The sequence below is a fragment of the Capra hircus genome, unplaced genomic scaffold (assembly GCF_001704415.2).
Source record: "Capra hircus breed San Clemente unplaced genomic scaffold, ASM170441v1, whole genome shotgun sequence".
Taxonomy (NCBI): Eukaryota; Metazoa; Chordata; class Mammalia; order Artiodactyla; family Bovidae; genus Capra; species Capra hircus.
The window spans coordinates 513,361-537,243 of record NW_017189530.1 but is presented as its reverse complement, the minus strand read 5'-3'; the positions used below and the strand labels follow the sequence as shown (position 1 = coordinate 537,243).

Genomic DNA, 23,883 nt, shown 5'->3' with positions numbered 1-23,883 from the left:
CACCGCCCGCGCCCTCCAGAGGGCAGGAGTGTCCTATTTCTGACTCCTGCCTGCGGTTCGGGCCTGCCTGGGCCATCTGCGCTTGCTGGAGACGGTGCCTCGGTCCCTTCCCCCAGCAGCTGTTCCCATCATCGAGTTCAGTCGCTGAGGTGTTTCTGTGTGCTTGTTCTCCTGGTTTCTTAGTCACGTGTCTATTCTTGTTATCTGCTTCTCTTGTGAAGGAAAGCTTGGTTTCTTGTGCACGTGACCCCAGCATCCAGAGCACGGCTTTCAGTTGCCGAGCCCGCCGCGTAAATACAGGCTTGCGGCAGCGACTCCGGGCTCGCTTGCCAGTATTCACTGAGTCTGAGAGACTCTCCGCTGAAGCCACTCTCTTCTGAGCATCTCTGTTCAGAGCTCTTCCGGAAGCTGGGATTCGGGCTGGCCGCGGGTTCACCACGGTGAGAGCAAAAGACGCTGGCGTCATCCGCCGCTCATTCCCGCACGGTCTTGGAGTGCCTGTGGAGGGCCAGGCCCTAGAGGGGCGCCCCGTCTTGCAGGCATGGGGCTTACCGTGGAGAGACAAACCAGCGTTAAACAAAAAACTGCCAGTAAGCACGTGAGATGCGGACGGGCGCCATGAAGGAAAAGCGCGCGGTGTGACTGGCTCACGGCGCGCGCTGGCAACATGCTCTCGCTGCGGAGCAGGGGCTGTCGAGCCCCCGGGCCCCGCTGCCTCTCTGGGGATAGCAGCCGCGAGGCCTGTACCGCGAGGCGGATTCTTCACCCTGGAACCAGCAGGGAGCCCCAGCTGCGGGCTCTCATCAGGCTGCGGACGCTCCCGCGCCTTCCTGGTTTGTGGAGGCTTTTGTCCGGAAGGCTCTGCACGTCTCAGCTGGTCTCCCTGCATCTGTCGCAGAGGTGGTTTTAAACTTGGTTAGGGCGGGTCTGAAACGGCTTTTGCCATAGGGACACTCCACTCCCCTGCGGAGGCGTGGCCCTGCGGGTTCTCCACGGAAGCTTTGTGGGCTTGTCACTCTGGCTGGAAGGAGCCCAGGCTCCTCCCAGCTCGCGGAGGGCCTGGGAACCGTTCAGCTCCCAGCTCCTTGCTTGATTTCTGCCCCACTTCTCAGGGTATGACCCTATCCTGGCCCGTGTGAGTGTGTGCGTCAGCGACTCGGATTTGCGGAGCTTCTTCCGGCTGAGCACCCCCTTCTCCAGGCTGTCTGTCCGCTTTTCCCCGCTCCTGTCTCCGCAGCTTCGTGAGACCAGCGTGACCTGCTCTGTGGCCCGGGGCGTGTCTCCTGGCAGGAGTCCCGGGCAGCTGCAGGGCTCGCCGTGGCGCCTGCCTCCCCGGCCCTCAGCGCAGTGTGTGAGCCCGTGCTTTCACGTGTCTGCTCGTTTTTCTGTTATATGGCAGGAAGCTGTGTCCACGTCCCACCGTGCCCTCAGCGCTGCAGGTGGGAGTTCTCTGCTCACAGGATTTCACTGCAAGAATCTGTCCCCTTGCTCTTTTCTTCCTGAGAAAGCTGAGATTTGAGGGAGCTGCTTTGCCAACCTGCCAGAATCGTCACAGGCACCGCTGTCTCTCAAGGCAGCTCTGAATCTCTTAGAAAATGCTGGCTTACGTCCTGTGTTCTCCAAGGGGGCAGGACATAGAGTGACAATTCAAAAACAGATTTAACAACAAGAGACACCACTAATACTTCCAGCTTAGTGTTCAGTTCTCAGGGAGTTCCATTCCCCCAGGAGACTATGCCCAAAGGTTTCAGATGCCAGAAGTTGTGTACTTTGCAAACAGTTCCGTTGGCCAGCATGTAATGAACGCCGTGACCGCAGCTCTGCTGTGACCTACGCACCTGATGTCCACCCACTCTCACGCTGACTTGCCCCTGCGGCGCTTGGCCTAGGCGTCCTGACTTGGGAGGGCGTCTAGTTCTGGCTAACGTGCTTGGGCATTTCCTCACTCTGGCAGTAGCTTCACCTTGTGGCACAAGGAGCTCGTGGCAGTGAGGCTCCTGCCCACCTCCAGGGACGGGGGTGGCTGGGAAGGCGGGGTGCCACCCCCCTCGACGTGTCCATTCCAGAGGACGGCTCCCAGACCCGCAGAAAGATCCTGGGTCATAAAGCGTGCGCAGCGCCTGTCTAGCCTTCAAAAGAACGTGTGTGTCTTTCCACGAAAAAGGAAAACTCTGCCAGTGGCGTTCGCCAGCGTAAGTTCTCAGAGGAGGAGGGGAGGAGAGGCTTGCAGGGAGAGTCAGCCCCTTGCACGACCTCTCCATCACCTGGTTTGTCCCCTGCCTGGAGAGAGGGCAGGGCCGAGTCCAGGGTTCACTGTGCCGTGGCGCCTCCCCTGGTGGTGCCAGTGAGCAGAGGGGCAGTGGGTCAGAGGTGTGCTGCCCCCACCGACCCTCATGGGGCAGGTGCTGAGCCTGCTAGGACTGTGCTTCGGTGCCTGGCCCCGACGGGATGCCGCGTAGACAGGAGCCTGAGGCTCTGTGCGTTGCCGGGTGACTCCGGGTCTAACTCCAAAGTCCACGTGCGTCTCACTTCCGTTATCCTTACCCTGCCCCCCAAGAAGCCTGCAGGGACAGAGGACAGGACAGGGGCACGCTGCTGAGAAGCTCAGGCTCGGCGATGTTGGCGCCTGGGAGTGCTGACCAGCGGTCCTCTCCATGTTTGGTCGGGAGGCCTGGCCAGCGGCGCCGCGTTTCTGAGTCTCGCTCCACCCTGCAGCCCCCCAGGGTCCCCCCGGCTGTGCTGCGTGGGGCAGGGCCTGGGTCAGCACGGTGCTCCGTCAGCTCTGGGCCTCCGTGGCGCCCTGCCTTGCTGCCGCCGCGGTGGGGCTCTTCTGCCTGAGCGTTAATTCACACAGGGCAGATTCCTCCTCTTGCGTGTATGTTTCAATTCCAACCCACTGGATGTGCTTCCTGAGGACACAGGACTCTCTACCTTTAGAACATCTTATGGCAAATGCGAAGCAGGCGTGAAGGAGAGACGCAGCGTCGCTGCTCAGCCTGCCTCTCAGCAGTGGTGACACTGGCTTTTTTTTAACCCCAGCGTGCAGCTTTCAGAATCTTAGGTCCCGGACCAGGGATTGAACCCCGGCCCTAGCAATGAGAGTGCAGAGTTCTAACCAGTGGACTGCCACGGAGTCCCGTGCCGCGTTTTCTTCCCGCGCTTTTTATGTGTGTGACTCAGGTCTTCCCTTCTGCTGGCTTCCCGGACATTGAGAGCGTTGTTCCGTGCCGTTGCGTATTGTTAGAAAAATACCGCTGTTAATGTCTGTGGTATTAGGTTAAATTTTACAAAAGATCGAAACGTCTGCATAACAGCAGTTTGGTGGGGATTAGCCTAACATTTGATCAGACGGTGGCCGTGGTTGCCCTCGCAGCGTTCCGGATCGTCTCAGTTCTTCAATTTGTCAACATGACCCTGGGGCGAGAGCATTTGACATAATTTTTGCCAGTTTCTATAAAGAAAGCTGAGTGCCGAAGAATTGATGCTTTTGAACTGTGGTGTTGCAGGAGACTCTTGAGAGTCCCTTGGACTGCAAGGAGATCCAACCCAGTCCATCCTAAAGGCAGTCAGTCCTGAATATTCATTGGAAGGACTGATGCTAATACTTTGGCCACCTGATGCAAAGAACTGAGTCATTGGAGAAGATCCTGATACTGGGAAAGATTGAAGGCAGGAGGAGAAGGGGACGACAGAGGATCAGATGGTTGGATGGTATATCACCGACTCAGTGGACATGGGTTTGGGTAGACTCCGGGAGTTGGTTGTGGACAGGGAGGCCTGGCGTACTGCAGTTCATGGGGTCGCAGAGAGTCAGACACGACTGAGCGACTGAGCTGAACTGAACTGAAATTGGCAGTTTCAGTTTGTCCTCGTGTATTTTCTGATTTAAAATCTTAGGGGAGCAACAGAACTGCTTTCTGTAAAAAGCCCTCAGTGGTAACCGACTGGTGGATTTTCAGGGCAGACGCCGAGCACTGGGCTCAGCTTCCTTTGCCCGTAAACCGTCCCACCAGACCCTGTGAACGTCAGCGACAGCTTCTCATCACGCCTATGGGTTGTAACGTCAGGGCCTCCTGGCGCCTTCAGAGCTTCCTCTGCAGAGATTTCCACCTATACTGTCACCCTGCTTATTTAACTTCTGTGCAGAGGACACCACGAGAAACGCCGGGCTGGGGGGAGCACAGCTGGAATCAAGCTTGCCGGGAGAAACGTCAATAACCTCTGATACGCGGATGACACCACCCTTATGGCAGAAAGTGAAGAGGAACTAAAAAGCCTCTTGATGAAAGTGAAAGAGGAGAGTGAGAAAGTTGGCTTCAAGCTCAACATTCAGAAAACGAAGATCATGGCATCCGGTTTCCCATCACTTCATGGGAAATAGATGGGGAAACAGTGTCAGACTTTATTTTTTGGGGCTCCAAAATCACTGCAGATGGTGACTGCAGCCATGAAATTGAAAGATGCTTACTTCTTGGAAGGAAAGTTATGACCAACCTAGATAGCATATTCAAAAGCAGAGACATTGCTTTGCCGACTAAGGTCCATCTAGTCAAGGCTATGGTTTTTCCTGTGGTCATGTATGGATGTGAGAGTTGGACTGTGAAGAAGGCTGAGCACCGAAGAATTGATGCTTTTGAACTGTGGTGTTGGAGAAGACTCTTGAGGGTCCCTTGGACTGCAAGGAGATCCAACCAGTCCTTTCTGAAGGAGGTCAGCCCTGGGATTTCTTTGGAAGGAATGATGCTGAAGCTGAAGCTCCAGTACTTTGTCCACCTCATGAGAAGAGCTGACTCATTGGAAAAGACTCTGATGCTGGGAGGGATTGGGGGCAGGGGGAGAAGGGGACGACTGAGGATGAGATGGCTGGATGGCATCACTGACTCGATGGACGTGAGTCTGAGTGAACTCCGGGAGATCGTGATGGACAGGGAGGCCTGGTACGCTGCGATTCATAGGGTCGCAGAGTCGGGCACGACTGAGCAACTGAACTGAGCTGATTTTCCTTTTCACACTGAGTTCCGATTTTCGGTTCTTTGGTGGCCTACCCTGCTGGTTCGCTCTGACAGTCATCCGGTGTTTTCATCGGTTCCGTTCACTGCTGCCTGTCCGCCCACCGCCCTCCACTTCGTGCCAGGGCACGTGCAGTAGCGGTGGACACTGTTTACGGAGTGCCTGCTGAGTGCCCACCCCATCCCGAGTGCTGTGCACACACGCATGGAGTGTAGAGAGCCTTAAGTGGGGGTGGGGGGTGCCTGCGGCTTTTGCCACCGCTCACGGGCGCCACTGGGCAGCGGGGACCCAGGCTGCCCCGACACCGAGGGGCAGACCCCAGCCGTTGAACGTTACTGCCGCAGGCACGGCCGCTCAGCTCTCGGCCCGGGGTCCTCAAAAGGCACGTGGACCGTCACTTCAGAGGCTGGAGGTGTGCTTGCTGTCATCTTTAGCCTGGGGAAAAGTGATCTGTTAGTTGTATAGACTGACTGTGCTTTTCAGTACTGGCCCGTTCTGAATGTGGGTTTATGTATTTTTAATCCATGCTTTTTGTCTCCTTTTCTAGGTTGAAAAGCTGCTTTGTATGTGCCCAGTAGATTTCCATGGGATCTTCCAGCTGGACGAGAGGCGGAGGGACGCGGTGATCGCGTTGGGCATCTTTCTCATTGAGTCTGACCTCCAGGTGAGCCTTTGCGAAGTGAAGTGTTTGTGAGTGCAGAAGGCGGTGCAGCTAGGGTGGGAGTTTGTACCCACTGCGGTCAGCTAGATCAGAGCCGGAGGCTGGGGCAGCTGGGCGGGCGGGAACTTGACTCCTCCAGGGCCGCATCCTCAGGGAGGTGTGCTCTGGTCTCAGTGGGGTGATCTGGTGCTCTGGGAGGGCACTTGGGTTTCACCTCAGCAGAGCGCTGCCGAGTCAGACGCAGAGGAGCCATTATTTTCCCTTTCCAAAGGACAGCACTCTGAGATAATCGTGGTGTCTTTTTTAAAACTACGATGGATATGAATTAAGTTTTAGAGCGTGTGTTAATGTGCCTTTTAAAGGTGATTTTAAAAACCCTTGGCAGAGTATGCAATCATGTTTTCGAAACCAGCGTTTTCTCAGCATCTCAGGACGTCTGATGGTGTCCCCTTGTTGGGAATTACGCTGGTCTGGTCCTTCAGTGGGAGACCACCGAGCGAGCCCGTGGGGGGAGGTTATGAGCTGACTCCCTGCAGGTGACTTTTCCGCTGGCCCCTGCTGGCTGCCGTCTCATGCCCCTCAGAGAGGAGCAGAAGGAAGCGAGTGGGGGCGTGTTCGTGGGAGGAGGGAGGCTGAGAGCAGCTGCGGCAGCCCGGCGTCCGAAGCCCCTCTCTCCCGGAGCGTCTGGCCCTGAGGCCCGGCTGCGGGGCTGGGGGCCCTGAGCACCCGTCAGGGAGCCGCCCCGGGCGAGTGCACACGAGCCTTCCGCCAGGCGCCAGAGCTGGCTGTACCCAGGGCAGCAGGGGCAGGCGCCGGCCTGCATGTGGGCTGCCGTGCGCACGCCCTGCTCTGAGACGTGGAGCCTGTGGGCGTGCTTGGCTCCTGGCTCAGCCTGTGCTCGAAAGCCTTGTGTTTAATTAAATGTAACCTTTTTTGTTTTTTTCTTCAAGCACAAAGACTCTGTGGTTCCTTACCTTCTTCGACTTCTTAAAGGTCTTCCGAAAGTGTATTGGGTAGAAGAGAGCACGGCTCGGAAGGGCAGAGGTAATTTGGCTTAGCGCTCCCCGGAGTACGGGGAGCGACCGTGTGCTCCCTGTCTGTGAGGTCGAGGGTGTAGTCCTGGCACAGCAGCTCGGTGCCTGCAGCCAGTTCTGCTCCCTCTGGGGGACAGCGGCCCCACGTGCCCCAGCGCCCGCAGGCGCGGGTCCCGACGTGCCCCAGAGCCCCACCACGGGGACCCTCGGGAACCTCTGGTCTCGTGCCCCTGGGCGGCAGTGGGCGCCCGGCTGTCCCCGAGCTGGTTTGTCACCCTGCAGGCAGGTCAGCTCTCCAGAGGCCTGGCGGCTGCTCGGGACCAAGGGCCGGGCCGCAGCGCCCGCCCTCAGCAGTCGCGCCGCTTCTTCAGCACTGCTGCGTTCCCGCTGCCTTTTGCGCCTTTAGAAATGGACTAAACTCGTGTGTTTCTGTCTAACTGGTGTTTGATTTTGAAATCTCTTCAAAGACAAAGAGAAAGTGAGATAATCTCCCCTCTTCCTTCCACTGCCCTCCCCTCCCTTCCTCCCTGCTTGCCTCCGTCCTCCCGTCCTTCCTGAAATATTTACACAGCCCCACGACATGCCAGGCGTTGTGCTAAATGCTTATAACGCTCGTGGTCTTGTGAACGGATTTTCCAAGATGCTAAAGTCAGCTTGGAAGATCTCCAGCATTTCAGAGTTCATGAACCTTCAGACTGAAGTTTCCTTGTAACCTCTCTCTGAGGCCTGAGGCCCCCACCTTCAGACCTCACTGGGGCTTGATGCCTGCAAGACGGCCCCGGCCGCCCTCTCGGTGGCAGGGCCTGCATTTGTTGGGTGGGCCCACCGGCTGGCCCCGTGCTGTCCTCAGGCACCGCCTGTGTGTGTCTGCCCGGGCCCCTCCTGCCCTCTGGATTTTCACCATCGCTGGCGGCTGGTGTCAGCCTAAAGCTGGCAGAGTCTAGACTATGCAGATACCCTGGAATCTGGCAGCCTGCAGATGAAACAGCATGGTAGAAAGTGAGACACCTGTGTGCACCGTGACTGTCTAATCTGGAGAGAAGCAGAGTCCTAGAAAACGTTGATGTGTTTGATTAAAAGTGTTGATCCTAGTTTATTTCAAACCTAATATCACTTCTGTGCACGTGGACTCAGTCTCGTGAAGTTTTGAGCATTATTCAAGATCATTGGAGCTGTATAAGTACCCGATTACTGGGTGACACCTCAGCCTCCCAGTTTCTATTCCGGCAGTGTCGCTCAGCTTTGATGCATCCAGAGTAGCAGCTCCTCGGGGCCGTCCCTGGACCAGCAGCTTCAGCTCCGGGGGCTTGTGGGAAGGCAGAGTCTCAGCCCCTGCGCTGGAGCTGCCGAGTTAGGACTCTGGCCAGGGAGCAGACAGACTGCTCCAGCAAGCCCTCCTGAGGGTTCCGGCCACTCGTGCTTGAGAAGGGCCTGGAGCTGTGTCTCTGGGTCTCGTGGGAAAGTAGACACGTGGCGGGGGCTGTGTGCGTGTGTGTGTGTGTGTCCTGAGTAGACACGTGGTGGGTGGCTGTCGTGTGCGTGTGTGTGTCTCCTTGAGGACACGTGGCCGGTGGCTGTCGTGCTTGTGTGTGTGTGTGTGTGTGTGTGTGTCTTTGAGTAGACACGTGGTGGGTGGCTGTCGTGTGCGTGTGTGTGTGTCCTGAGTAGACACGTGGTGGGTGGCTGGTGTGCGTGTGTGTGTGCATGTGTCTTTGAGTAGACACGTGGCGGTGGCTGTCGTGCGTGTGTGCGTCTTTGAGTAGGCACGTGGCGGGTGGCTGTTGTCCGTGTGTGTATGTGTGTGTGTGTGTCCTTGAGTCGGTGCTCAGCGTCCAGGACCGGTTACGTGTTCAGTAGGGACCTGGTCTCCACGGCGGCAGGCCTGGCCATCCCTCAGTGCCCTTGACAGAACTGCCGCTTCTCTTTCGGGCCTCTGGGTGCAGAGCTGCCTTCCTGCCCTGAGGCCCTGCTCCTGAGACGCTCCCTCCTGGCAGGCTCAGTCAGGGAAGGGCCTGAGCACCTGTGAGGAGCAGAGCGCGCCTCTGGATGCTCCTCTTAGCATCTTAGATTTTCTCCATCCGTCAGAAGAAGAGAGAATTAAGCGTTAACTCAGTTTCAAGTGATAGTGATTGGTATTTGAAAATCAGCCTCCGTGAGGTATCTCCCACACACTCAAGACTGAGTTCCCAGTTTCATGTCGGTTGGAAGTAAACCGTGGAGGCTGTTGTGGTAAAAAGCACTGTGATCTCAGACTATAAATGGGCTCAGGACACATCAAAGTTTCTCGAACTGAAACATTTTGTTGCGAGGAAGGCAGGGGTGTTTCTCAGGAAACATGCTGGGCCCCTAGCCTGTTGAGAGCGGGCTCCGCAGGGAGCCGGTCCTTGACAGCGTGTGAGGGGGAGCAGCCGGGCAGGGTGAGGGCCCAGCTCCTGTCTCTGCCTCCAGGTGCCCTCCCGGTGGCCGAGAGCTTCAGCTTCTGCCTGGCCACTCTGCTGTCCGACGTGGCTTACAGGGACGCTTCCCTGAGGGGCGAGGTGAGTGTGGCGCGGCGTGCTTGTGCGCAGAGCCCCGCGGCGGCGGCGGGGCGGGGAGCAGGTCCTCGGGCTGCTGGTGCTGGCGCACGGCGCGCGAGGACACCGCCGCTGAGCAACACAGCTGCTCGCAGGGCTGCCCCCGCCGGCCCCCCGGGTCCGGGTCGGCCTGCTTTCCCAGCTGCCCATGCAGCGAGAGGCCCTGTGTCCCGCTGCCTCCACGCTGGGGTCGAGGGGCTCTCACAGCAGGAGCACTTCTCTCTAGGAAGTGGGGGCCGCTCGTTCCTCCGAGCGCCCCAGTTTTTCCCTTTTGGTTTATCTTGGTGGAAATGCTGCTTCGGTGTATTTCACACTCTCTGCTTCTAAAGAGGAACAGGGTGGTGGCAAGCTTCGCCTTCAGCAGCTCTGTTACTGGCAGAGGTCTCCACCCTTCTTTCTTAGTTGAGGTTCTTTATTGTGGATTGGCTCAACAGGTAATGAGATAGAGTACAATCACATGTTGTTACTTAAAACATTAACAGGGCTTTTTTATCAGTAACACCCACTGAAATAGAGAAGCACCACAGAAGACGGTGATATAACTTTAATACACGAAACGGACAAAGCGTTGCTTTTCACGTCCTCACGGCTTCCGTGTCATTAGACAGAATGGGAGCTGCGGCCCCGTCGCCTCAGACCAGCTTCGTCCTCTGTCTGGATCCCTTCCCTGCAGTGATGGGCAGTGAGGGGCCGAGAGGGGCTCCATCTGGCGCTCGGTTCCGAGCCTGGACCACCCGCCGCTGACCCCCTGGGTCAGCAGTGTGGCCGAGGGCAGGGCTCGAGGACCAGCCAGGGGTGGAGACCTGGGCCACACAGTGTGGACACTGCCAGCCTGGGCGCTGAGGACCCACCCGACGGACTCAGCCTGCACCCTGGGCTTTTGTGGGGCTCTGTGACAGGCCAAGGAGACTGGCCCCTCGGGGGAGGGACACAGCCTGGGGCAGCAGGTATGGAGAGGCTGACAGGGCTCCCCTCTGTGAGCCCGTCCAGCAGCAGCATGAAGGGGCTGGAGAGCCAGTGTCCCATCCCCGGACGTCTGGAGTCCAGCTGAGCCTGGCGATAACCCGGGGCGGTCCCGGCTCCCCTGGCGTAGCAGTGGGAGGCCATTGCCGATGCTCGACTCCAGTGAAGTCAGGCTGGCCATCAGCAAGGCCGTGAATCGTAGGAATGGACTGAAAGAACCAAGGGTGCTGAGCCGGGGGCCCTCTGGACTGGCCAAGAAGCGGGCCGTGTTCCCGAAGGTGCCGCCCACCTCAGCAGAGCGCCTGCGCGGGGGGCTCGATCATGTGTGAGGTGGGACGCGAGGCCATCCCGCGCTGCCTCTGGCTCTGAGTTGACTGTGGCGTCACCCCGGTCTTCTGGATGAGTCTGTGTGTGCTGTCTCCTCGGCTCTTGCAGATACTAGAGGCGCTGCTGCGGGTTCTGCACGTGCTCCTGGGGATGTGCCAGGCCCTGGAGATTCAGGAGAAAGGTATGGCTTCTTTCTCTAATGGCACTGCGATCGTCTTTTCCCCGGCCTTTCCCAGTCCTCAGAGTTCCTCTTCCTGGAGACCAGTGTGCCTGTGGACGTTGGCTCTGTTGCTTGTGGCCCGAGAGGCAGAGTGTGGGGAAGGGGGCCGCTGGGGGCAGGTCGTGCGCACAGCTAGGTGTCCTGCCCGAGTGCTGGGCCCCTCCCTCACCCTCTGGGGGCTCAGTTTCCTCCCCTGTGGCCTATTTGGAGGTCCTTTTCCCTCTGGTGGGAAGCTGTCTACCTGCTCCCAGCAGGATTGGCTGCGCTGGTGCTGGCCTGGGCGGAAGCCTGTCGGGTGGCGTGGCTGAGGGCTGCCGAGAGCTGAGGGTGCTCAGACACCCCACTGCGGGCCGCGCCTGCTGCTGGGCTGTGGGCGGGTTGGAAAGGTCAGCGCCGGGCTGGGCGCTGCTGCCAGGCTGTTCGGGCCCTTGGATGCCACCACGGCCTCCCTTGTCTTCCAGAGTACCTCTGCAAGCACGCGGTCCCGTGCCTGCTGGGAATCACCCGCGCCTTCGGGCGGCACAGCAGCTCAGAGGAGTCGCTCCTGTCCAAGCTCTTCCCCAGAGCGCCACCGCACTCCCCCCGTGTCCCCGAGGAGCTGGAAGGCGTACGCAGGCGGTCCTTCAACGACTTCCGCTCCATCCTCCCCAGCAGCCTGCTCACCGTGTGCCAGGAGGGCAGCCTGAAGAGGAAGGCCAGCAGCGCGTCCAGCGTCGCGCAGGTGGGCCGCGCTCCCGGACAGCCGGGGCCTGGGGCTCGCGAGGGCCGTGCAGCAGTCTGAGGGGACTCAGAGGCTCTCGCGGGAGTTCTCTGCAGGGTTGCGGCTGCCACGTCCTTTCTGAGATCTACACATGAGTCATCTCTGGGCGCGAGGCTCTTGTTTCCTAGCCGTTGGGTACAGCTCTGTTCTGAGCAGGAGACGGCACCCCTAGGAAACGTGTGACTGGCTCGTGGAGAAAGCCAGGGAACAACAGGAGCCTGGCTCAGTCAGCAGGCGCAGAGGTGTGGCGAGACCCAGCGCTCACAGAATTGCAGCAGCGAGCCGTAGCCGCGGGGCCTTCAGGGAGGAGGGGCTGAGCGAGGCGGCGGTCGGAAGCCCGTCTGCCCGAGGTCTGACTGCCTTTCTGGTCTGTTTCAGGTCAGCCCTGAGCGTGGGGCGCCCCCTCCCAGCCCCCCCGGAGGATCTTCCTTTCACTGCCTCGAAGGTGGGCCTCGCCCCTCTGCAGAGCGCGCTGGCCAAGCGGGGCAGGGCCCAGGCCCCCCGCGGTCTGCGAGTGGCATGCAGCTCAGCGCCAGGCTGACAGGGCACCCGTTTCCTGTTCCCGATTAACCTTGCTGCTCTTGAATCTGAAAGTGTTTCCAGCATGGAGACAGGTGCTGAGAGGGGCGCGCAGGGCCCCCGGCGCCGGCCGTCTGAGCCTCAGTGCGCTAGCCGTGGGAGCGCCCATTTTCAGGCGGCAGTGGCCACGGCCGGTCCTGCTCTCGCTTCTTTTCAAGCCGTTAAGGACCGGGGTGACGTGACGGCGTGTAGTAATGAGAGGGAGTGAAAGCTTGCCTCTAGTAGCGCTTTCTGTGGGACTTGCTGTCCACAGAGGACTCTCGGGTCATTTACCGAATGTGGTCGTCTGTCAGCCTGTACCATCAGACCCATGTTAGGCAGCCTGTGGCGTCGCCTCCGGGGACTGAGACAGGGTCGGGTGGGCCGCAGGGGCGCACGCCCTGGAGCTCTGCGCGCCTCTGCCAGGTGGCGCTTGCTCGAGACCCTTTCTTAAGGGCATCTGAGATGCCTGGGGAGCTGTTTTTAAAAAGCAGCGGTGTGACTGAACCAGGTAAGTGTGGGCAGCATGGGTGCACTGTCTCCGGGCTGCGAGGGGCCGAGTGCGCACACCCAAAGGCCAGGACGTGCGTGACCCCGGCACAGTCCTGCTGGCGGGAGCCTCCGCCCACAGCCTGCCCCCGCCGCCGTCACACCCCTAGGGCCCTTGGGCCGGGAGCCTGAACTCAGGGCCATCCCCATCGTGGCTGGTGCCAGGCCCGAGGGAGACCCCCTGCCCTTGCTCACACGCTCCCCACTCCCCGATGGTCCAGGCCCTCTCCCAGGCACCACAAGAATTTATTTTTAAGAAGTATTTCTTAAAAGCACAAATTTGATCATTTCTTTTCCTGCTTAAAAGCTCTCGGTGACCTCGCTGCATAAATGTCAAACCCAAGCCTCTTGGCCCCTGGAGCACCCGCCTCCTGTTTGCACGCCTGCCCCCTCGCTGCCTCCGCCACGCGGGCCTTCATCCTCTCATTGTGCTGTGTGTCCAGGAGGCGCCCTCTGGTCACAGGTTGCTGGCCTGCCCCTGTGACTGGCATTATTTTTACAGTGAACTGGCTAGTCCTTCAAGGGAAGGACCCAGTGGTCTGCTGCACGACAGCGTGCTGGGGCCACGGCCCTGGCCGAGCTGTGAGCCGTGGGTCTCTGCGTGCGGGGCCGGAGAGCCAGCACCCTGCGCACCCAGTCAGCCCCCCCACACTCGGCCCACAGAGCTGCCGCCTCCCCGCCTCCCGCCCCGGTCGCCACCACTCTCTGCTCCCACATATTCACCTTTGTAAAAGTCCACGGATAAGTGGCATCCCACAGCACCTCTGACTCGATTCCCTTACTCTGAGAGTCCCTAGATCCACGCCTGTTCTGCAGGCGGCACTGTTGCGTCCTGTGTGCGGCTGAGTGGTGTCCACTCGGCGTTTGCAGCGCACCCTCCTTCATCGCCGCCGGACACTCGGGTCGCTCTGTGTCCTGGCTGTTGTGAACAGTGCTCCTGTGGACCCAGGGGCGCGCGCATGGTTTCAGCTCGTAATTCGGATGTATGCCCAGGAGTGAGATTGCTGGATCATGCCAGCCTCTGTTTCTTAAGGGAAGGAGGGAATTGAGTGTCAGCGTAAGCGCGGCCGACGCCTTTGGTGGGTGCTGCGAGTGCGTCCGGTCGCGTGCTCTGAGACCTACTGTTGCTTCTGCCCCGTCAGCCTCTCACTCACCCGACGGGAGCGCCTCGGAATCCGACTACTACTTCTCTGCCGTCAGCTCCAGTTTCTCTGTCTCTCCTCTCTTCAACGGCGTCACCTACAAGGAGTTCAGCATTCCCCTCGAGATGCTCCGGGAGCTCTTAAACCTGGTGAGCGGAGCGAGGGGCGGGCAGCCCGCGGGCAGACACCAGGGAGGCTGTGGCGGCCACAGCGCGGCTCGCCGGGTGTCCGATTAAAGAGAGGAGGCACACGTCCTCGGGATCCGTGTGGCACGGGCCCGTCTCGCCCCTGCAGCAGCCGTGCGGGGAGACAGCCACGAGCCCCAGCACGGGAGGGGGCTTCAGGCGGAAGGTCAGTCTGGCCTGGAGCCTGGGTGCTTCCGCCTCTGGCCGTGGAAGCCTCGTGTCCCCGGTTCTGAGGGAGCGGCTCCTTTTCTGTCTGCTCTCCACCCTGTCCAGCGTAGGAGAGGCCCCAGGTGCTGGAGGGTGCGCGGCGTTTGGCGGGGGAGGGGCGTGGGCGCCAGTGACATGTGCGCTGCTGGCCTCTCGTTTCTGCCCCATTTTTCAGCAGGAGGTGGTGACATGGTTTCGTCGTGGGCAGGCTCTGCCCTTCCATCTCCCACGGTGGCTGCCGGGGGCTCACCAGGCCTCATTCTCCTCGCAGGTGAAGAAGATCGTGGAGGAGCCTGTCCTCAAGTCTCTGGATGCAGTGGTCACAGGTGTGATCGAGGTGCGTCCTCTGAGGGCCTCCTGCCCAGGTCCCCTGGCAGTGCCCTGTCCTGACCGCTGAGCAGTGGCCAGTGTGCCTGCCGCACAGGTGTGAGACAGGCTCGGACGGACTGACGGCTGGTGTGGGAGCTGAATTCCAACCTGGGCTCGACTGCTCTGTGCGGTCCTTGCCCCAGGTGCCACTCCGGGGCACGCCCCTCATGGGTGCAGCGCTGTAGGCCTCGCTGGTGGGCGTGCGGTGTGTGCCCGGCCGCCTCCCGTCCTTAGCCTGTGCAGGACCACGGCCCACAGCCGCTGACGCGGTCAGGAGGTGTCACTGCCCAGAACCCTGGCAACGTTGGGCCAGTGCCCTTTCGCATCTCTGGGCGGCGTCAGTGAAGGAGGTAGCAGAAGGGGACCTCAGCAACAGGCTGTGTGGGTCACACCCATGCCCCCGCCTGCAGGCCAACCCCAGTGCCGACCTCTACTACGGCGCCTTCAGCGACCCCCTGTGCGTGGCTGTGCTCAGGATGCTGCGAGACACCCTGTACTACATGAGAGGTGAGGGCCATGTCACCGCGTCCCGACCCGGGGCAGCCGCTGGGAGCATGGCCTCGCCGTCCTCGCTCGAAAGACGGTCTCCTCTGCTCTCCTCGGTGCTGAATGCACTTCGTGACAACGGTCTTGACGACCGCATGGTGTCCAGCGGGTGTCTCTGCTTTCCTTAGCCATTTCCTCATCTGACCCCCAGCGCTTCTGGGAGCCAAGCCTTGTCGGGGCCGCAGCAAAGGTGAGGCTGTGGAGGGCAGTGGGCACTGGCAGCTGGGCTGACCCGGAGCCCGCGGCCTCCCTGGCCAGCTTGTAGCAGCCGCGATGGCCCGTCTGCTCATGTCTGTGCTGCCTCCGGGGCCTCCTCACCATCCAGGCCCCGAGGACGCACGCTGGGTCAGGCTGCGGGCTCCAGGTGCCTGCTGTGCAAGGGTCCTTCCTCGGCCGTGTCCAGGCTCCCACATGGGACAAATGACCTCTTTTCAGGAAGTACCACTGGAGTTCAGTTCAGTCGCTCAGGTGTGTCCAACTCTTTGTGACCCCATGAACCACAGCACACCAGGCCTCCCTGTCGATCACCAGCTCCCGGAGTTCACCCAAACCCATGTTCATTCAGTCGGTGATGCCATCCAGCCATCTCATCCTCTGTCGTCCCCTTCTCCTCCTGCCCCCAATCCCTCCCAGCATCAAGGTCTTTTCCAATGAGTCCCCTCTTCGCATCAGGTGGCCAGAGTATTAGAGTTTCAGCTTCAACGTCAGTCCTTCCAATGAACACCCAGGACTGATCTCTTTTAGGATGGACTGGTTGGCTCTCCTTGCAGTCCAAGGGACTCTGAAGAGTCTTCTCCAACACCACAGTTTGAAAGCATCAATTCTTCAGGGCTCAGGTTTTTTCACAGTCCAACTCTCATCCATACATGACCACTGGAAAAACCATAGCCTTGACTAGACGGACTTTTGTTGGCCAAGTAATGTCTCTGCTTTTTAATATGCTGTCAAGGTTGGTCATAACTTTCCTTCCAAGGAGTAAGGGTCTTTGAGTTTCATGACTACAGTCACCATCTGCAGTGATTTTGGAGCCCCCCAAAATAAAGTCAGCCACTGTTTCCACCATTTCCCAATCTGTTTGCCATGAAGTGATGGGACCGGATGCTGTGATCTTAGACTTTCGAATGTTGCGCTTCTGGCTAACTTCTTCACTGCCCTCTCACTTCCATCAAGAGGCTCTAGTTCTTCACTCTGCCGTAAGGGTGGTGTCATGTCTGAGGTGATCGATATTTCTCCCGGCAGTCTTGCCTCCAGCTTGTGCTCCCTGCAGCCCGGCGTTTCTCGTGGTGTGCTCTGGGTGTGAGCTAGCTCACATCACTGGAGTGCTCCCTGTTAATGAGGCGGATCCGGAGATGGCATTCCCCTTTGTGTCTCGCGTGTTCAGCGTCGACCGTGTTGACAGCTTGGGACACAGCATGGTTCTCTCCTCTGGGAATGATTGTTTCCTGAGTGTCGGGTGGCCCACGTGCAGGGTGGGCGTGCGTGCCCGTCCAGGTTCGCCTAGTGGGCCTCCCTTGAAGCACGGGGCCACAGCAGTGCTCTCTCCCAGGGGTCTGTGTGAGGGGCGGTCCCAAGTGTGTGTGCTCTCTGCCCACAGACCTGCCCACCTCCTTTGTGAAGGAGGTTCACGACTTCGTGCTGGAGCAGTTCAACAGCAGCCAGGGGGAGCTCCAGAAGATCCTTCACGATGCCGACCGGGCCCACAGCGAGCTGAGCCCCCTCAAGCTGCGCTGCCAGGCCAGCGCCGCCTGCGTGGATCTCATGGTTTGGGCAGTGAAGGACGAGCAGGGTGGGTTCCCCCGCCGCTGCCTCCCTTCTGCACAACAGAAGGGGTGGAGGGGGCGGGGCCTGAGTCAGGGGCGGGGTCTACCCGGGGAGGGTGGGGCCTGAGTTGGGCGGAGCCTGGCCCAGGAGTTGTGGCAGGGCGTGAGTCAGGGGGCAGAATGGGCACGTGGGATGGAGTGGTCCCGGAGGCAGGACAGGGGCAGGGAGCCGCCCAGACCCTGAGGTGGAGCTGCCCAGAGTCCTGGGTTCGGGTTCTGTCGCGGCCTGGGTGTGGCGCCTGTGGCGGCGAGGGTCTGCTGAGGGTCTGTACTCGCCCGCGTTCTGAACTCAGGCGCAGAGAATCTGTGCGTCAAGCTGTCTGAGAAGCTGCAGTCCAAGACTTCCAGCAAGGTCATCATCGCACACCTGCCGTTGCTCATCTGCTGTCTGCAGGTCCGTCGCTGGCCCCGGGAAGGGGTGGACTCCCGTCCGCAAGACCTTCTCACAGCGTCCAGGCCGAGGCCGGCACCAGCAGCCGGATCTGAGCTGCTGTGCCTGGGAACTTGAGCTTGAGCCTGCCGCGGACAGGGTCCCTGCTGGAAGGCCGCTGCTGACGGCTAGCAGGCTTTCTGCGAGCAGGATCCAGGCACAGCCAGGTCCGATGTTGCGGAGGCTCCCCAGCGTGTGCTGGGCATTTCCAAGGCGGCAGACGGGAACCTACCCTGTCGAGGCTCCGACCCATCCCAGGCCCCATGACTCCTGTCTGTCTGTGCAGAAGTAACGTTCCCAGTGAGCCCCGTCTCCCCTACGTAGCTTGTGGAGGTGAAGGGCAGGTTATCAGTGAATCTCACCTTTAGGTGGAGTCCCCACCGCCCTGTCCTGTCATGCCTGGTGGCACGTGGACATGACACGACTCCAGTCATAGTGGTGTCTGCGGGGGTGAGCGCCTCCCCGGCGGCCCCTGACAGTCCGTGTGCGTTGCAGGGCCTGGGCCGCCTGTGCGAGCGGTTCCCGGTGGTCGTGCACTCGGTGACGCCCTCCCTGCGGGACTTCCTGGTGGTCCCTTCCCCCGTGCTGGTGAAGCTGTACAAGTGCCACAGCCAGCACCACACAGGTAAGGGCCCCACCTGCGTGGGGGGAGGTGCCCAGGCTCCCTGCAGGCTGCTCCCGACCGGAAACCTCGCTCCAGGCCCCGCCCTCCCAGACACCTTCCTCCAGGCCCCGCCCTCCCGGGCTCCTCCCTCCAGGCCCCGCCCTCCCGGGCTCCTCCCTCCAGGCCCCGCCCTCCTGGGCTCCTCCCTCCAGGCCCCGCCCTCCCGGGCCCCTCCCTCCAGACCATCTCTCTCTGGCACCTGCTCTTCGGGCAGCCTGCAGAGTGAGTGCCCTGAAAATGTGGGCCCAGACTACATCTTCTGCAGTGAGTGAGGTTAAGTGCCGTTCGGTGGGTGCGTCCTCCTCTCCCTTCAGTCAGACTGAGAGCCTTGCTCTCACCCCACCTTCCCGGCTTCCTGCTTGTGATCCTTGGCTGGGGGAGAGGTCACATGGCCCTGCCCCATTCCTTACTTAAGATGTGACTGTTCTACGTATTCATCACCTTGTAGCCTAAGCGTTCATCGTTGTAAACGCTCCCTGCATCCTTCCTGTTGGCTGACACACTGGGTTCTGGAATGCTAGGAGAAATCTCTAGAGTGATTACCTTTATGATTAAAACCGATCCACGCGTAATTTCAGCTTTGAGTTTCAGGCAAAAGCATGAAAGGCGACAGGCTCAACCACACGCGCGTTTGACTTTTCAATTCCAGTTGCCGGCAGCGACATAAAGATCAGTGTGACCAACGAGCATGCCGAGCCGGCCCTGAACGTGGCGCCGGGGAAGAGGAGCCAGCCGTCCATGTACGAGCAGCTTCGGGACATCGCCATCGACAACGTCTGCAGGTGGGCAGCGGAGACTCACCTCAGGCCCTGTGGCCCGGGACCCAGACGTGAGGAGCGAGAGAAGCCTGAAGGCCCCGCGCTCCCGGGGGCTGCGAGAGCTCCCGCTAGAACACAGCGTCTCTCCATGCAGCTCACAGCCCGCCACGTAGCTGTGACGTCCGCTCAGCCACCTGCTTACTGTGCCCTGCTGAGGAGCAGGGAGGCTTGTTTCCCACCTTTGTTTGTTTGGTCTTCGTCTCTGGCTGTGCTGGTTCTTTGCTGCTGCGCGCTCTCTGCTGGCGATGAGCAGGCTCCTCTCTCGTTGGGATGTGCAGGCTCCTCACTGCCGTGGCCCCTTCCTGTGGAGCACGGCTTCAGCAGCTGTGGCTCATGGGTTTGCTTGCCCCGCGGCCTGTGGGCTCTTCCCGGACCAGGGATCGAATCTGCGGCCCCTGCATTGGCAGGCGGGTTCCTAACCACTGGACCCAGGCGGTCCTCTGGGAGTTTGATTGGAGTTGGGTTGAGTATGGCATTCTGAAGGGAGCAGTTTGGGGCAAAACAGTGAAGTTATTTCCGACCGAGACGTTTACCAAGTGGTGTGACACGAAGCCGTTGTTTGAATTCATTGCGTCTCGGTGTTCGTTCAGATTTCTGGGGGGAGTGCATTCAGGGCAGTTCTTTAAACCCTACAAACTCGAGACAGAAAAACCAAACCTAGACCAGACGCAGGCGCTCACCTGCTTCTTGTGCTGCCTCACACTGCTCAGGTGCCTGAAGGCGGGCCTGACCGTGGACCCGGTGATCGTGGAGGCCTTCCTGGCCAGCCTCTCCAACCGCCTGTACATCTCCCAGGAGAGCGATAAGTACGCCCCGCCCCTGGGGACGGGGCTGTGGAGTGGGGCGCGCAGGCCCCTGCGGCTCGGGTGCGCACGCTCCTCGGCTGCTTTCTCGTCCAGCCTGGACTCGGGTGCGGGTCTGTCCCACCGTGTCCGCTGCAGCCCGCCTTCCGTGTACCCCCGGACGTTGTTTGGGCTGCGCAGCCCTGCCTTCCTGCCTGGCACTGGTGTCGACAGGCCCCCGGCAGTCCCTGTCAGACGCGCGGTCCAGGCCCCCGGCTCCACCTCCCGCTGCGTTGGAGCTGCGCTCCCAGGTCCTGTGTCCCCCCCCCGTGCAGGGACGCACACCTGATCCCCGACCACACCATCCGAGCCCTGGGCCACATCGCGGTGGCGCTGCGGGACACCCCGAAGGTCATGGAGCCCATCCTGCAGGTCCTGCAGCAGAAGCTCTGCCAGCCCCCCTCCCCGCTGGACGTGCTCATCATCGACCAGCTGGGCTGCCTGGTCATCGCTGGAAACGTAAGTGAGCCACGGGCCCACACAGGGAGCTCCGCTCACGCGCAGACTGGACGTGCTCTCCTGGGGTCACGCGCGCCCAACTTCCTAACACCGGGTGCCAAAGTTTTTCTCAAGTAGGGGAGCTCAGAGTAGTGGTTTCTAGACGGCCAGGTAAAGCGGCTTGAACTGAGCTCTTGATGACGAGACTAGACTGAAGTGGAAGTGGAAGCTGTGTGCGTGGAGGTCTGCGTAAAGCGGCAGGGGCAGCCCTGGCACAGTTGCAGGCCCACGGCTCTGGCCCACGGCGCCTTCCCTCTGGGTGTCTGTGGAGGGCGCTCTTGGCGAGAGGTGGTCACAGGTCCCCCTCTCTCTTCCAGCAATACATTTACCAGGAGGTGTGGTCACAGGTCCCTCTCTCTCTCCCAGCGATACGGTTACGAGGAGGTGTGGTCACAGGTCCCCCCCTCTTCCAGCAATATGTTTACCGGGAGGTGTGGTCACAGGTCCCCCCTCTCTTCCAGCGATACGTTTAGCAGGAGGTGTGGTCACAGGTCCCCCCCTCTTCCAGCGATATGTTTACCGGGAGGTGTGGTCACAGGTCCCCCCCTCTTCCAGCAATATGTTTACCGGGAGGTGTGGTCACAGGCCTCTCTCTCTCTTCCAGCAATACATTTACCAGGAGGTGTGGAACCTCTTCCAGCAGATCAGCGTGAAGGCCAGCTCGGTCGTGTACTCGGCCACCAAGGACTACAAGGACCACGGCTACAGGTAAGCCTTCCTGCCTCCCTGTCGCTCTCCATCCTTAGAAAGGGGGCCACTCGGGGTCTTATCCCGTAAATTAATGCCGCTTCGCACAAAAGCACCGTGTGCTAGAGATCCATGCTTTCTGGCGGGGATGGCCTGCACCTCGCTGCCCTCAGCAAGCACCTCCTTGCTCACACCCAGCCTGCCCGACGCCCGGTGGGCACGGCACCTCGCCTGGCCTGCCCGTCGTCAGCCTGCCCTTAGGGCAGCGGCGCTGTAGTCTGCCCAGCCCAAGCCTGTGTGTCAGGTAGCTCTCACACCCCTCTGTGGTCAGGGTGGCACACCAGTGAGGGCTCCCGTGCTGTCCTCAGTGGGTCCTGAGCACGGGCACCACAGCCTCGGGTGTGCGACGCCCAAGGACAGATGCTCCTCCTGTGTTTGCAGAACCTCCTTCGGCTTGGCCAGGCCCAGGCAGGGCACAGGGCGGGGTGGAGGTCCTCCTTGCCCCTCTTTCCCCTCAAGGGGAGCGGGCGGCTAGGTGGCCGTGACCTCGGCTTGCTCACCAGCCGTGTGTGTGCGTGGCGCCACGTGTGTCCCCACGACAGCCCCGGGCTCAGGCTGCTCGTCTGCGGGCTCACTGCCGCCGCCTCGGGAGCCTGGCCGCTGGACCCCAGGGCTGGCTGGCCCGGCCGCGCTCGCTGCCCTCCTCCTGCCGCCCGTCTTTCCCTTCGCTCCCGCAGGCACTGCTCGCTGGCGGTGATCAACGCCCTGGCCAACATCGCAGCCAACATCCAGGATGAGCACCTGGCGGACGAGCTGCTCATGAACCTGCTGGAGCTGTTCGTGCAGCTGGGGCTGGAGGGCAAGCGGGCCAGCGAGCGGGCCAGCGAGAAGGGGCCCGCCCTCAAGGTGGGCACCGCCCCAGGCCCCACTGGGAGTGGGGGCTGGCGCTTTCCTGGGGGCTGGTGGGGGCCACCCTCCGGGCTGAGTGGGACGGAGAGGTGGTGGGAACAAAACAGGTGTCAGATGGCCGCAAGACCTCTTGGGGGGCGGCGTCCGAAGTGGGCACTTTGCAGGGGCCCGAGTGCTTTTCAGGCGTCGCGTCTGTAGCACTGCAAGGTCTTCGTGCAGAGTCGCCACGGCATGCGCGCCGCGTCCCCCGTGTGGCGTCGATTGTAAGGTTGAGCACCTTCACCCGTCTCCCTGTACGTGTCTTTCATCGTTTTGTTTGAAGGAGTTTCACTTTTCACGATGCCGTGTGGGGCCTTTCTGTCTTTCTGTTTGATGAGACGAGGGGTGCTGGTCAGTGACCTGTCTCTGTCCCCCGCAGGCCTCCAGCAGCGCGGGGAACCTGGGCGTGCTCATCCCCGTGATCGCAGTGGTGAGTACCTGCCCCTCCGCGGTGCTCCCGCAGGTGCTGCCTGGGGTGGCTCTGTTTACGCAGGTGGTTCCTGAGCACCCCCTCAGCGCACCCTGGGGTGGAGCCCCTGCGTCTGCCGCCAGCTCCCTCATCACTCGAATCTCGAGCACGTACGCGTGTGTCCTCAGCTGGAGCTACACAGGGGCTGACCCCCCAGCTGCAGGGCAACCCCAAAAGTGGAGGCCAGGCGGGTGGGTGGAGAGCCCATCGGTGTTTCGGGAAAGGGGTCTGGCGGCTTGCTCTGGGGGTGTTCGTCATCTGAGCCTGGGGGCCGCTGGGGATGTGGTGTGTGCTGGCCGAGGTGGACAGGAGCCCACAGCCGACTGGCGTATATGTAGTTCTCAGCTCTGTTGGTGAGGCGTCACAGGCTGAGTGGAGGGAGCATGCTGCCTCTGGCCCAGGTTCGATCCCCAGGTTGGGAGGATCCCCTGGAGGAGGGCACGGCAACCCCCTCCGGTGTTCTTGCCTGGAGAATCCCATGGACAGAGGAGCCTGGCGGGCTACAGTCCACGGGGTCGCAGAGAGGTGGACAGGCTGACGTGGCTGAGCACACGTGTGCACTGTGATTTAGCACACAGGTGTCAGGGTCACCGGGGCAGGGGTGGAGCCCTGGCCCTGCCTGTGGGGTCCTAGTGGGCGTCCCAGCCCCCACACACACTCCGCCTGCCAGCAGAGCTGCTCGGAAAGGCGGGGCGGCCGTCCGAGGGGCCGGTGGTCAGGGCAGGCAGACTTGTGAGCTGTGGCCGGCCAGCGCTCGCTCACCTGAAACTGTCTGCCTCGCTGCCGTGACTGTCACGTGAACGGAGTACGTGCTGTGGAGTCAGCAAGTTAATGGTTATACTGGGGGCGGGGGGACAAACATTGGTTGTGTTGCTTAACGCGGAGCCTGGAGAGCGTGGTTCCAGCCTTTGCTCCAGGCAGCCCCGATGTGCACGGAGACGCTGGTTTCCCTTGGTGTTAGTTTGCTCTGATGCTCTACACTCTTTCCAGTTTGGGGTCTGTCGGTGGCACGCTGTCCTGAGTTACCCTGTCGAGGGCACTAGCCAGTGGGTCTGGGTGGGAAGTAGGGGTTCCTGCCCTAAGGCAGCCGCTCCCTCCTGGGTGACCTTGGAGCCCGGGGTCAGGGAGCTGGGTCCCCTGGCCACCGAGGCGCCTTCCTGCCTGAGGGTCGTGGGCTGTGTCCTGCGACTGTGAACGCTCCTCAGAACGTCCCAGGTTCCACAGTTGGAACCTGCGGCTTGAGCCGCAGCCATGTGACAGGCCGTGGATTCAGAACGTCCCAGGTTCCACAGTTGGAACCTGCGGCTCGAGCCGCAGCCATGTGACAGGCCGTGGAAAAGGTCCACTCAGGCTGCTCGGCCAGGGGCCCCTTGCAGCTCCGGGGCCTTGGGCAGGCCACTCATTCTCCCAGGGCCGTGACACAGGGTCGTGGACTGACACTTCCAGCTCACCGGCCCCTCTGAAAGCTGTGCCCTTGCTCTCGTGGGAGTGGCGTCTGTCCACAGGAGTCTATGCTTCACCTCAGGCAGAGAAGGCGAGGGGCCCAGCAAGGCCCCCGTTAGGGCCCCCAGGCTGGGCGGCTGCCCCAGGACTGTGCCGATCC

The 23,883-nt window shown here is 60.9% G+C and overlaps 1 protein-coding gene across 1 annotated transcript in view; it reads left to right on the top strand.

The window, feature by feature from the left end:
* The window catches only part of PI4KA (phosphatidylinositol 4-kinase alpha), a 57,692-nt gene that overhangs the window by 5,335 nt on the left and 28,474 nt on the right, over positions 1-23,883 (top strand). Inside the window, 18 exon segments of the mRNA XM_018044380.1 lie at positions 5,558-5,674; positions 6,622-6,715; positions 9,154-9,242; positions 10,677-10,749; positions 11,250-11,509; positions 11,927-11,993; positions 13,798-13,946; positions 14,461-14,526; positions 14,969-15,065; positions 16,699-16,890; positions 17,218-17,318; positions 17,850-17,979; positions 18,668-18,800; positions 19,547-19,642; positions 19,954-20,137; positions 20,781-20,884; positions 21,601-21,769; positions 22,191-22,241. Of these exon segments, the coding sequence (XP_017899869.1) occupies positions 5,558-5,674; positions 6,622-6,715; positions 9,154-9,242; positions 10,677-10,749; positions 11,250-11,509; positions 11,927-11,993; positions 13,798-13,946; positions 14,461-14,526; positions 14,969-15,065; positions 16,699-16,890; positions 17,218-17,318; positions 17,850-17,979; positions 18,668-18,800; positions 19,547-19,642; positions 19,954-20,137; positions 20,781-20,884; positions 21,601-21,769; positions 22,191-22,241 (2,172 nt within the window).